A 14,885-nucleotide genomic window follows, 5' to 3' on the forward strand; every position below is an offset into this window, starting at 1 on the left:
TAGTTATTGCAAACCATGAAAACATTTTCTCAAAGTTCTTCATGATAACAACCCTAATCACACTCCCTTTTGGCTAATCAGGATAGGAAAATCTATTTGCTATTTTCTAACTGTGTATCATCGTAGTGAATTTAAATCAAATATATATACATGGGATAAAAATTAGAGAAAGTTATTGAGTATAAATATAAATTATACGAAATGTCTTAATTTAATTATTAATTATTATTTAATAATAAAGAAATATATATATATATATATAATTATATATATATATTAATAATTAATGAATACATAATTAATTATTTAAATTAAAAAATAATATATAACTTTTTAACTCAATTTTATTTTATAATATATATAACAATCTATTTAAATAATTATTTTTATTATTTATCACCTTTATATATATATATATATATATATATATATATATATATATATATATATATATATATATATATATAAATTATTATTTTTCAACTTTTTTATTTTATTAAATATATTATTATTTTAACTCTTTTTTATTTTTATTTTTTTAACTTTTATATTTTTGCTTCAAAATATATTTTTGTTTATAATAAATAGTTATATATATATATATATTAAAAATTAATGAATGTATAATTAATGATTAAATTTAAAAAATAATATATAAAAAGTCATTTATCTTTTTAACTCTATTTATATATATAATTATAGGAAAAAAGCTCACTTAGACATTAGATATGTACTTGTACAACTAGCTCACCTAGATGTATGTAATAATAAAAAATCATTTAAACATATCTACTATCAAAAATTGGCTCATTTAACCTCTTTTAATAACCATGGTTAACTTTTATTTTTAAATTTATATATTTATTAATTAAATATTAATATATTTTCTCTCTCTTTCCTTTTCATTTATTATTTCATTTATTATTAATAAATAATAAATGAACCATCTATTTTTATCTTTTTTATAATTTTTTATTATTTCTATATGAGTATTTATGATTTATTATTTTAATCTTATTTTATACCTATTAGCATTCATCATTAATTATTTTAACTCTATATTTCTTCTTCTTTTTTATATATTTTTTTTTATATTCACATTTATTATTAATCATTTTAAAATTGTTTGATCCCAATAATTGAATATAACAATGAAAATTCTTTCAACAATAAAAATCCTTTAATACAAAAATAAATTAATTAAGAATTAAAAATTGAATAATAATAAAAACTCATTCATCAAACACTAAAAGAGTAATAATCAAATATTAGACAAAACAATTCATTTACTACTAATATAAGTCGTGAATAAAAATTAAATAAAAAATTATTAATTTCATTTTTATTTATATTAAACTAAATAAGAAAAACCCTTTTTTATTTTTATTATATTAAATTAAATAAAAAAACCTTTCAAAAAAATATTACAGTAAAACATAAAATTCATAAATAAATTGTTAAATTTTTTTAAAAAAAATGAGAATTTAAAAAATATGAGAAATAAAAATTAATAAAAAAAGAAGATAAAATATAAAAGAGAAATTAATATTAAAATAATAAAAAATTTAAAAATAAAATAAATTACCTAATTTAATTAATGAAAAAAAAGGAGAGAGAACATATATTAATATTTAATTAATAAATATATAAATTTAAAAGTAAAAATTAACCATGGTTACTAAAAGAGGTTAAATAATCTAATTTTTGATAATACATACGTTTAAATGACCTTTTATTAGTACATACGTTGAGCTAGTTGTACAAGTACATACGTCTAAATGAGCTTTTTCCCTATAATTATATATATAACAAACTATTAAATATTAAATATATTATTTGTCACTTTTTATATATATATATATATAATTTTATTTGTATTAATTATATAATATATATAATTATATATTATATATATAACAACATATTTAAATAAAAAACCATTATTAGTTTTCACATTTTTATTTATAATATACATAATAAATAAAATTAATAATTCAAAATTTATTTAAAATAATATTTAAAAATCAACCTTAATAGTAAAATAATTATATATATATATATATATATATATATATATATATATATATATATATGATAAATCTTATTGAAAAAATTAATAATTTTTAAAAATAAAATTTATTTTAAATATATTAAAATTATAAGTATTTATTAAATATTTTAAAAATAAAAATATTATATATATATATATATAAATAAAAATATTTTTTTAATTGTTACTCATATAAATTATGTATGCCTATACAAAATTATAAATATAAATTAACAATCTTTAAGTGGTAAGTAGTTGAAGTGTTCATACTACATAATAGAGAGCATAGTTCAAATAGGAGTTTGTTGATTTGATTGAAGTGTCACTAGTAAAAAAATTCCCTATACCGATCGGTACTAACCTCCATACCAATTGTTATAGGCCTATAACAATTGGTCATATACCAATTACTCTCAATCGGCAGAAGCCTTCTCGTTGTTGCCTTAATTGGCAACGACGATTGGTAGATGACCAATCGCTATAAGTCTATATCAATTGGTGTAATAACCTAAATCATGTAGTGATTGGTTTATTAACTAATCGCCACTTCCTTTAGCAAAAAAAAACGTTATAATTTTATTTCTTTAGCTAGAAGAGTCTTTTATACATATATTTTAACATACAACATCCTTCAACATAATTGAAATTTTTTATCAATTCCATACTAAATCCTTGCCAATAGTACAAATAAATTAAAAAAATTCACTTTAAATCAATCATTTGAAACAAAATGTGCTACCTGCTTGTCTCTAACTAACAAGAGTGCTGATAGTGGTTAATTCATTGCAAATAAATAAAATTCATCATTGTCACAACTTATATTAACATACATCAGCCATCAACATAATTGAAATTCTTGGCATAATTGAAATTCTTACCCTTGCTATTGATTCAACTTATTTGAATTGAAGATGCATATTAATGTTATTAATGAACAGTCGAGAATATAGAAACTTTTTTGTGATTGTCTCTAACCAACCAGAGTGCTGACAGTGGTTAATTCATTGCAAATAAATAAATTTCATCATTGTCACAATTTATATTAACATACATCAGCCATCAACATAATTGAAATTCTTAATAGTCCAAAACCCTTCCTATTGATTCAACTTATTTAAATTGAAGATGCATATTAATGTTATTAATGAACAGTCGAGAATATAGAAACTTTTTTGTGATTGTCTCTAACCAACAAGAGTGCTGATAGTGGTTAATTCATTGCAAATAAATAAAATTCATCATTGTCACAACTTATATTAACATACATAAGCCATCATCGTAATTGAAATTCTTAATAGTCCAAAACCCTTGCTATTGATTCATCTTATTTGAATTGAAGATGCATATTAATGTTATTAATGAACACTCGAGAACATAGAAACTTTTTTGTGATTGGGTATCCATTTCAATCTAGAATTGGACAATTAGATGAAATATGAATATTAAAAATGGCCTAATTACATCATTCTTAGAGCACCAAATAATCCTACAATTCTACAAGGCCAATGATCCAATTAATAAATCAGTTCCATGAACTACTTGAAGCAATATCTTATCATCTCTAAGTGTTTAAAAAGAATGAGAGGATATCAACAACACTAACACTTAAATTGGATTCTTAATTTTTTGAGTTTGGAATAACTTTTAGTTAAAATCAAACATTTTTTAAATTACTAATTTTATATTAAAATATATAAAAAGATTACAATGTTTAATATTGATTATAAAATATATTAAATGATAGCTAGTACCTATGATATTAATTTCATTTGTTTTTTTTTTATGAATAAGAGTATTATCTTATCAATACTAATACATACATTTATTAATATGAAAAACAAAGTAAGTAAATAATTAGAATCACATTTTTTTTAGATTATTGTCCTTCTAAAACCTAGAAAAAAAGAAAAGAAAAGACGGGGTAAAATAATTGTAAAAACAAAAAGGAAGAAGTGATTTATCTTAAAAAAGAGATAAAATTGATCAAAAATGAAAAATAAATAAACTTACAAAATAAGAAATAAATTGCGAGATTGGAGAAATTAAAATTTTAAATTTTTATTAGTTTAATAAATATGTGTATTAATAGTATACTAAAGATATTCTAATTAATTATATATATTTAGATAATTTTATTATACAAATGTGTAAAATACAATTAAAAATTAAAAATTTAAAAAATATATAAATTTGTTTAAACTTTATTAATATATTTGTGATTTATATAATTAAATACATAATTATAATTTAAATTTCTTTAGTGTTTATAAACAATTTAACTTATATTTTCACCTTCATATTTTATACTTATCCTATTAAAATTTGTTTTTTATTATAATATATTTTTTAAAATAAATATAATATAATATTTAATATGGAATCCGTGCAAAATAGGAGCTTCATCTCAATTTATATTATATTTAGGGATAATTAACATTGTTTCAAGGCTCTTTAAAACACCCTTTTTATAACCTTTTAATTGTATATTTTTTAGTTTTTTTTATATTTTATTTTAATTCAATATTAAATTTAATAATATTTTTTGAAAAATATTAATTTAATTGTTTTTTAAAAATAATAATTATTATTTAATAATAATAATAAACTAATATTTTAGGATAAAAATAAATATCTAAAGTAACATTGTAAATTAATATAATCAATATTTAGTTTTAAATCTTTTCAAAATATGATATATTTTGTTTTGATAGTTATAAATATTATAGGATATATGTTTTGAAGGATAATTAGTTAATTATTATTATTTTTAATTTATAATTTATAATTTATAATTTATAATTTTCAATTTAGACAACGTTAATTTATATTTTCTTATAGTTTTAAAAGTTTATAAATGATTTCAATTTTACTTAAATAAATTTAATTTATATTAGAAATGAAACAACTATTATTATTTATCTATATAAAAGAATTATTGTAGGACTTTTTTAGATTAATTAATTTATTATTATTATTTAAATTAATTTTATTTCTATTACTATTTATTTATTATATATATATATATATAAATATATAAATAGTAATAGTATCAATATGATTTGTATTTTAAAATTAATTCATACGATTTCTCAATAAAATCTCAAATTTACTAATTATAAATGCTAACAATTTTAAGTTATATATATATATATATATTTATTTTTTATTATATTTAATTAAAATATCTTGTCATGCTAATTCTAAGTGTAGAGACTTAAAATAAAAAATATGTCAAAATTTTAAGTAACTTGAATATGGTTGAAAGATAATTTTTTATTAGAATTTTCATAATCTTGAACAATTAAATAATCATATTTTTTAATAAAGTTGGTAGTTTATTTAGCAAGGTTTCTTAATCTTTCTCTACTATAAAAAAGGACAACTATAATCCTTAGTCTCATCAACATTCAAAATATAAATTATAAGGTTGTTTAACAATGAATTCAAAGAATTTTATAGTTGTAATAATAGCCTTCTTAGTGATTTCACCTTCGTTCAAGTCCGGACAAGCTTTCTTTCCACCGTTTTTTTCACCACGCAACCCTTCACCGCCACCACCCAATCCACAACCGCCGCCGCCACCACCACCACCCAATCGACAATCGCCACCACCACCCAATCCACAATCGCCACTGCGACCATCACCCAATCCTCTATCGCCTGTATTACCCATCATTTCACCTCTTTGCCTGTATGCAATTTCCAGCTTATGTTATTGTGGATCGGAAATCTTCAATGGAATATTCAGGAGAACACCTGTCAGTGTAAAATGTTGTGATTATATATCTAATTTCATTAAAGTATGCTACAGAAACGGTACTGCACCTTATGTCTTCGAGCAACTCCCCAATTTTCTCCGCATCAATGCACATGCATCTCCGCTCTTCTGATTTTTATGGAGTTGGTTTGAAGTGCATTGTTTCTTCCTTCCATTATATTCTTACAAATAAAACAAGCTATTAAATATATAATATTTTAAAGTTTCAATGTATAAATATATTATTTGTTTTATATTTTTATTAATATTTAATAGTTAAGATTACAATAAAGATAAATACTTAAATATAATTATATTTATATATATATATATATATATATATATATATATATATATATATAAACTACACTAGTAAAAAAAAAGTATTTTTAACAACCAACGTTAACCACAGTGAACATTCGTCGTGGTTAATGATTATTATTAATGTCGGTGATTGATTCACCGTGGTTAATAATATTTATTAGTGTCAGACGTGTAACATCGATACTAATATTTATTAGAGAATAGTTGAAGTCTCTAGTACTTGAGACACAAAGACAAATGGAAAGACAGGGAAAGAAATTCAAGAACCAACTCGTGATATTTATGTCGAGATATCATCCACCTCTACCTCTACCTCCGAATCAGTCTAGTATATGATATATTATTTGGACTTGCTTTTATCTTTTAATACTTTGATCGGTATATTGGATGATTGAGATTTTAGTTTATTAGATAATTGTATTTTTGGATTAATCGAGATTTAGGTTTATTGGATGATTATATTTTTGGGATTTTGGTATATGAAATTCGGTATTTTTAATTTATGTATGATTTCTGTCTGAAATTGATTGGTTTAAATAGGTAATATTCAGTTTACAATCGTTTTAATTTAAAAAAAATCATCATAGCCTAGAGCAATAGACTTCTGCTCTCGGTGAATATATACCATTTCTCCGAGAGCCTCTATAAAGATCTCGTTAATAAACTAAACTCTTCATTGAGAGCCTTTGATTGTCCTTGCAAATACTCTCTTCTTTTCACCGAGATCCTTTGATTTCCCTCACAAATACTTATCTCCGAGAGCTGAATATGCCCTCGGAAATACTCTCTTCTTTTCTCCGATGGTTTTCCTCTCCTTAAAAACAAATTTTACTAGTGAACATAATTAATTTAAAATATTATATATATTTGAAATAAAGTCGCCAATTAATTTTTGAAAATCAATAAAAGGTTCCATACATGTATAAACGTATTGACCAGAGTTTCTTTTAGTTCGTAGTTTGGTGATACTCGGAAAAGCTTTTGCGCTTCATCCTTTGTACTCGTTTTAAAACGGTCCCTTCTTATAAATTTGTATTTTGAAAATCGGTTGTACCATATTTTATTTTTACCGATTATTCTTATGGTCCTAAATATAAGGTTTGTGCTTTATTTAAAATATTGTAATTACAATATTTAATTGCTGGTACCTAATGTTGATGTCGTTTAGGGAATATACCCAAAGAAAATCAGTCACTTTTAAAGGCATTAAGGTTAAACAAATCTCAAACAAGCCTTTATCGAAATATTTTTTTGGGAATACCCCAAAAATATTTTTAAAACATTTTCTAATTTTCAGAGATTTTTAGAAAATAATTTGAAGTCCCAAAATTATAAAAATAATTTTCGATTTTGAAAAAGGGAAACAAATAGGCCTTAGGACCAGAGTCCTACGCCTTGGGTTCGTGTCTGAGGGTCGGAGGTTTAAAACCCTCAGTCTAGGTCGATGCTTGAGATATTTGGTTGGAGTGTTGAAGTCCCTCGGTCTAGGTTCTAAGGACTCTCGGTCCTTGTCTAAGATCCTCGGTCTGAGTGTACAAATCTACCAGTCCTAGGTTAACTTTGGACTAAGTTCATTGGTCCTAGGTTCAGGAAGTCTCGGTCAGGGTCGAGATTCCTCAGTTCTAGGTTTAACCTCTCGGTCTTGGATGGAGGCTATCAGTCATAGGTTCGGGGGTCCTCAGTACTAGGTTAGACCTCTTGATCCTAGGTTGTACCTCTCGGTTTTGGATGTAATAATCCTCGGTCGGACATCTAGGTCCTAACTCAAGAACATCAATCGGTCTTCTCTGTCCTAGCTCAAGAATATCGGTTGGACATCTCGGTCCTATTGAAATTCTTGGTCTTAGTTCTTGGTCCGGATCGAGGATCCTCGGTCTTAGACTAATAAGTCTCGGTCCTTAAGAATACCAAAGTTTATTTTTTTAATTCATTTTTTTTATCTTGGATTCTTTGTTCCAAGGGTTTGGGTAGCTTCACAAAACTCTTAGGAACATGTTGATCATCATCTTAAGGTATTAATAAACTTGTATGATGATCAAATCGTTCAAAACAATTTGTGTCAAAAATTAGATTTTTGATTTTAAGTCTGTTTTGAAGAGAAATGAGCTATTTATATCTCATATACTTGATTGCTACCAAAATAAGAACACTGACTTTTCGTTTGGACTAAATCAAGAACTAAATTTTTTAAATTATTTTTAAATTTTTGATTTTTGATCAATAATGATCGGGATGGATCAAATATGATCCAAATAGTTTCCCAACATGCATTCTAGGTTGTGATTCAAAAGAATTATCCCAAGAACAACAAATGCGTTATTTTATTTTTTAAATTTATATTTTGGTTTTTCTGGTTTTGGTTTATTGATTGTCTCTAACCTATCTAGAAAGTTCATAAATGATCCTCGGATCAATATCCGACCATAAAATACCATAAATAGTAAGCATACAAGCTTATGCAATTTGAAATATAAAAATTTCAATTTCAAACTGTAAATATGAATTAGATGAAGATTGGAACCTTATCAAAGATTAGAGAACACTCCTTGATCCTTAAGGAAACTTTTGGAATGCTCAGATCCAACTTTTAAGGCTTTAAATAGATTTTCAAAAAATCTAGAAACTTTGAGCTTCAATGGTAGAATATCTGTAAATTGTGATTTGAAGGTGGATATAGGATTTCTTGGCTTCGGAATTACTCAATGGGGCTATTTATAGCTGTTTAAGGTCAGTTGTGAGTTTCAAATGGATCGAATCAGCCAAAATCTATTAATGACATTTTGTTGTTCTTGATCCCACTTAAAGATATATGCAGTGATTGTGCCTATGTTTGTAGGGGAAATGATCATCGAAGTAGGGTGATCATTTCACCTTTTGAATCAACAGTTTTGGTTGACTAGGGAAGGAGTTCCATTTTTTTAAAATAAAAATGGGTGTTCTTATCCATTATGGCGTCGCGACGAAGAACACGATGGAGCATGAAACAATGTCGTTTTATGCGCTTTAATGCATTCCGTCAGCATTCCGTTGGCAACTGAGCCTTCCGTCAGCGTCTCGGCTAACAAGCGTTAGCCCGCCGTTTGTTTCTTGGGCGCATGCGTCTTCAGCTACAACGGGGTACGCGGGCATGACTGGAGTATTGAATGATAATATAGCGTTCATCTAATGGCTGTAGTTTCGGTTGTAACTTCTTCTTCCAATTTCGGCTACACGTGATTATGATTTATTTTTATTTTAAAACCTTGAAGGTTTGTATAAAATTGATTTTTTACCACTCTTTTGGCTTTAATTTTTTTTTTAAATACACAAAATATTAAAATAAAAATTACAAATATTTTACCAATTTTGTTTTCCATATTTTTAGGGTTAAATAAATAATTTTAGGAGATGAAATGAGTATCTTATTTCATCTTAAATGATTTATTTTAATATTTGATTTTTCTAAAATTGTTTAAAATAAATGAGTACAACGTTCACTCCCAATTAATTTTATTTTATTAGTTTGACCATTTTATTTAATTAATTAAGCTTTAATTATCAAAATAATTAGTTTAATTAATTTTTTAATTGATTTTTGACCATAAAATTAATTATTTTAATTTTAATTTATTCAAAAATAAATTAAAATAATTATATTAATTTTATAATTTTGTATAAAGATTTGCAGTTTTTACACAAATATTATATATATAATTATTAAAATATATATATATATATATTTATATTAAGGTGATTTAATATATATATATATATATATATAAATCAATAACAAAAGATAATATATATATATATATATTTATAATACATAATTATTTTATAAGAAATGTATACATAAACAATGCAAGAGAAATGTATATATATAAACTAACATGTAGCCCGTGCATTTGCATCGAGTAATGATATAAAAATCAAGAAAAAAGTACTGTTAAAATGTGATAGAAATTTTAATTTATTCTCACATAGATATTTAAATTAATCATAACTCCCGACTCGATAATCCGAACACTTTTAAAATTAATGTTATTGTTATAGGGCTTACCTATAAAACTTATATTGTTATAACGTCTCGCGTTTATTAAATTTGGTGTTAAATTTAAAATATAAAGTCTTATTAGCCTAGTTAATTAAATGTTGTACTTATTTTGTTAGCACGGGTGAAAAAGGGGTTAAAACCGAGATTAAAAACTCTCGGTAATGACCCTATATATTTTTTGGTATTGACATAATACCGAAATTTTGGGTGACTCTCGCCATTCCTTGTTATTAACTCTTTCGGTAAATATAATTTGGCGTTTACCGAGAGATATCGTAGAGTTTTCGGTTTAGACACCTGAGAGAAAAACCAAAAGTTAATAGGAAAACTTTCGGTTTTCTTCTTAGGGAAAAACCGAAAGTTTTCCTATTTACTTTCGGTTTTTCCCTCAGAAGAAAAAACCGAAAGTTTTCCAATTAACTCTCGGTTTTTTCCTTTTCAAAAAAATTGAGGGGTATATGAAATTTCGATTTTTCCCTTTCAAGAAAAACTAAAAGATTTTCCATACAACTCTCGGTTTTTCCTTTTCAAATAAACCTAAGAGGTATATGAAGAACTTTCGGTTTTTCTTCAATGGGAAAAACCAAAAGATTTACCTACAACTCTCGGTTTTTCCTTTTGAAGATAAACCGAGAGGTATATGAAGAACTTTCGGTTTTTCTTCAATGGAAAAAACCGAAAGATTTACCTACAACTCTCGGTTTTTCCTTTTGAAGAAAAACCGAGAGGTATATGAAGAACTTTCGGTTTTCCCTTAAAATCCTAAAGACAAGAAAAGATGACTTTCAAATGGTGAAAACCACAATTGGAAATGGAAGAGGGGTACTATTCTGGCATGATCCTTGGCGGGATAATATTCCCATTATATTCGAAGAAGAAATGCAAGGAAACATAGTTAGAAGAGAATACATCAAGTACTCATTTAGAGACGTATATGAAGGTAGATGTGATTCACTTTTGAGGCGTATTCCAGAAGGTGATAGAATCCTAAACCTAATGAGGCAGAAGCAACTCAATGAAAATAATGATGAAAAAAGCTGGAAAACAGACAGCAATGAGAAGTTTATTACAGGAAAGATATGGGAAATGGTTAGAACAAGAGGACATGAGGTAGATTGACATAATGTAGTATGGAATCCAAAGATTATTCCCCGTCACCAATTTATTCTGTCTGGTATACAGGAAAAGGTTGACAACAAAAGACAGAATTCGAAAATATATAAACATTTCTGATATCAACTGTATGACGAACTTTCGGTTTTTTTTCAATGGGAAAAACCGAAAGATTTACCTACAACTCTCGGTTTTCCTTTTGAAGATAAACCGAGAGGTCTATGAAGAACTTTCGGTTTTTCTTTAATGGAAAAAACCGAAAGATTTACCTACAACTATCGGTTTTTCCTTTTGAAGAAAAACCGAGAGGTATATGAAGAACTTTCGGTTTTCCCTTAAAATCCTAAAGAAAAGAAAATATGCATTTCAAATGGTGAAAACCACAATTGGAAATGGAAGAGGGGTACTATTCTGGCATGATCCTTGGCTGGATAATATTCCCATTATATTCAAAGAAGAAATGCAAGGAAACAGAGTTAGAAGAGAATACATCAAGTACTCATTTAGAGACGTATATGAAGGTAGATGTGATTCACTTTTGAGGCGTATTCCAGAAGGTGATATAATCCTAAACCTAATGAGGCAGAAGCAACTCAATGAAAATAATGATGAAAAAAGTTGGAAAACAGAAAGCAATGAGAAATTTATTACAGGAAAGGCATGGGAAATGGTTAGAGCAAGAGGACAGGAGGTAGATTGGCATAATGTAGTATGGTCTCCAAAGATTATTCCTCGTCACCAATTTATTCTCTAGCTGGTATACAGGAAAAGGTTGACAACAAAAGACAGAATTCGAAAATATATAAAAATTCCTGATATCAACTGTGTCCTATGTTCAGGAGTTGATGAAAACATAAACCATTTATTTGGGTAATGCTCTTTTGTAATACAAATCTAGAGGATGTATGCTGCAAACATGAACATCATCAACTTTCCAAGAATATGGGAAGAAATCCAAGAGTGGATGAAGAATAGAGCAAAAGGAAGATCCTTCTATGTAAGTATGTTGAAATGCTACTTTGGAGTAGTAATCTACAATATATGGAAAGAAAGAAATTCAAAACTCACAGTGGAAGAAGTAAAACCGCTGAAGATATTTGGAGAGATATATTTTCAGATGGAAATGCACTCATTCAATCCTGGAGAGGAATCGAAAGGAATGAAGAGAATAGAAAGCTCTGCCATATATGGGATATTTCGTTTGAGAAAGTCACAAGTAGAATAAAAGTGAGAACGCTGTAGGTGCTAATTTATTATTGTTATAGTCTGCAATTCAATTATTGTTTCATTGTCAAATCTAGAAATTGTATAGATCTGATCTTAAACTTTTGTATTTTTTCCCCTCATTTGGGTTTTTTTTAATGAAATGACACTAAGCTGTTTTCCCCCCAAAAAAAGATTTCCATAGAACTCTTAGTTTTACTTTTGAAGAAAACTCGAAAGATTTTCATTTAACTTTCGTTTTTTCCCTACAAAATGTACAAAATAGGTCGATTGTTTTGTGCGCAACCAAAACCTATTCAGCCAAACCAATATATCAATAATAAAACAAATGACATTCATAAATAAAATGACCATTATCATTCCAAAATTCTCAACCCAACTAATTATCCAAACAATTTGTTTTAAATTCAAATTAAAACGTAGTCAATCAATTCATAAATCTGTTTTCAGTCGAAATAACCAATCAAAACATACTAGAATTAGCTGGTGGGGGGAGGAGGGGGTGGTTGTTGATGTTGCCTCATAAACATTTCAAAGCTCTCCATTCTTACATTCATTTTAAACATTTCCCTCTCTATTCTTTCGGTCATTTCTAACTTTTCCCTCTCCATTCTTGTCACAATTTATAGCTTTTTCGCTTGTATTTCATTAATTGTACGAGTTCTTTCTTCATCCCTCTTCTCAAATTCCTCCAGTTTCATCGTCATTTTTTGATTCTGTTACAACAATCGATCAGTGGATCGTTGTGAATTGTTGCCACTTCGACGATCCTCACGAAAGTGTGTGGGCCGGACGCTTGATCCCATACTGAACACTCCCCCATACTTTTGTTGTCCGAACACCCTCTCCATCAACTCAAAGTCATATATTTCCGCTTCGTTACTTCTTACTTCATCTATCTCAACCTTCACATTTGAAATAAATTTTCATTTAAATAATAAAAAACTAGCTATATTCAATTAACTTACAATTTTCTCTTGCGCTCGTTCGTCCAGGACGGGGGTTGGGTTTTCTTTCGTAGGTTTTGGGGTACGGGTCCTCTTGAATACTTCAACGACAGAGGAAGTCTGTCCCATTTCAAGAGCCTATTGAAATAAATGATTTATAAAATTAATAACAATCTTTATATTAAGTTATTAGAAATAATTTACATACCAACTCTTCCTCCACTTGAGCAAACGGTCTACTTCCAGTATGATGTGGGAATTTGAGATTATTTCTGTCGACAACATTTGTTCGACTGTTTTGCTGTATTTAAAATAAAAAATGAAGTTAAAATAATTACTATCAGATTTTATTTAAATTATAAAATCATACCTTAAATTTTTCCGTGAAGTAATGATTTCAACACACGAACTCGCAATCATCTCGGTTGTAGTTTCGTGGAGGATTGACAAGTACCGCCGCCTCGTCTCCTTGATGAATGCAGATATAATCTTTGTCCCCAATGGCCTCCTAGATAGCGCAAAATTCTTGTTCCCCTCCTGTCTCTTGTGGGCGGAAGATTCTTCAAAATTATCAAATTCATAATTAGATGTAAATCAATTCAAACAATAACTAAGTGGAAACAAGTTACCTGTCGATGATGGGTTGGGAGTGGAATGATCCTCCTCATCATCCTCATCGTGAGCCTCCTTGTGAGCCTCGTCGTCAGCCTCATCGTGAGCCTCATCGTCATCCCCCATATCAGCAAACGTACTCTCAATAAACTTTTAAACCTCATCATCAATATCCTCGTCATGTGTACCTGCTGGGGGAGCAATAGCTAACGGGTCCACAACTAATGGTGGTTGATCTCTAGAAGACCCTTCTCGGAGCCTTAAGTTTTTTGATTGTGCAAGTAGGTTCAGGTATGTCTTACACAGTTTGCTGGGTGTTTTCCTCATTTTCTTCCAAGTAGTTTTCGGACCTTCAGACATTCTTAATGCATACCATTAATAAATGGGCGAATAATTGAAATAAAGTAGTAATAAGAATGAATATAAAGTAAAAAACATAAATCTACCTAATTAGTTAATCTAAACTACATATTGGTAAACCGCGGATTTATTTTTGTCATAAACATCCAACCGGGTTGGCCTGACATATCAGGGGCGTAGAATATTTATTTTGCTTGACTCGCCAATATATACGGGTCCTAACTTTGGGTTTTTAAAATTCGGTTTACATTTATATACTTACAAAGCCATATTTATCCACTTTTCCTCCTAGTTTCTTCGAGTGTGTATCAAACCACTTACACTTGAATAAGACAACTCGTTTGTGAGAAAAGTATTGTACTTCGATTATATCCGTTAAAACTCCGTAGTAAGGCATAATATCTGACCCATTGTACCCTTCAACAACCACCCCACTATTTTGAGTGGTCAAACATCCGTCGTGTT

At 27.3% G+C, this 14,885-nt stretch overlaps 1 protein-coding gene across 1 annotated transcript; it reads right to left on the reverse strand.

Annotated features, from left to right (window-relative positions):
• Positions 1-5,450: 5,450 nt before the first annotated feature.
• On the reverse strand, positions 5,451-14,186 carry LOC124924314 (aspartate, glycine, lysine and serine-rich protein-like). Its single transcript, XM_047464371.1, has 3 exons — positions 14,078-14,186; positions 13,819-14,008; positions 5,451-5,739 (listed from the first exon to the last, which is right to left on the reverse strand). The coding sequence occupies exons 1-3, from the start codon at positions 14,184-14,186 to the stop codon at positions 5,451-5,453; spliced, it is 588 nt and encodes a 195-aa protein (XP_047320327.1).
• Positions 14,187-14,885: the final 699 nt, after the last annotated feature.

Source organism: Impatiens glandulifera, chromosome 2 (genome assembly GCF_907164915.1).
Source record: "Impatiens glandulifera chromosome 2, dImpGla2.1, whole genome shotgun sequence".
In the NCBI taxonomy this organism is placed as follows: Eukaryota; Viridiplantae; Streptophyta; class Magnoliopsida; order Ericales; family Balsaminaceae; genus Impatiens; species Impatiens glandulifera.

Excerpts from the sequence above, each read along its gene's own strand:
- LOC124924314 (XM_047464371.1), bottom strand. The coding sequence starts at position 14,186 with ATGGGGGATGACGATGAGGCTCACGATGAGGCTGACGACGAGGCTCAC. Across the intron at positions 14,009-14,077 it reads TCCCAACCCATCATCGACAG|AATCTTCCGCCCACAAGAGA; the intron begins GTAACTTGTTTC and ends ATAATTTTGAAG. Across the intron at positions 5,740-13,818 it reads ACTTCACGGAAAAATTTAAG|GCAAAGAGGTGAAATGATGG; the intron begins GTATGATTTTAT and ends AATTGCATACAG.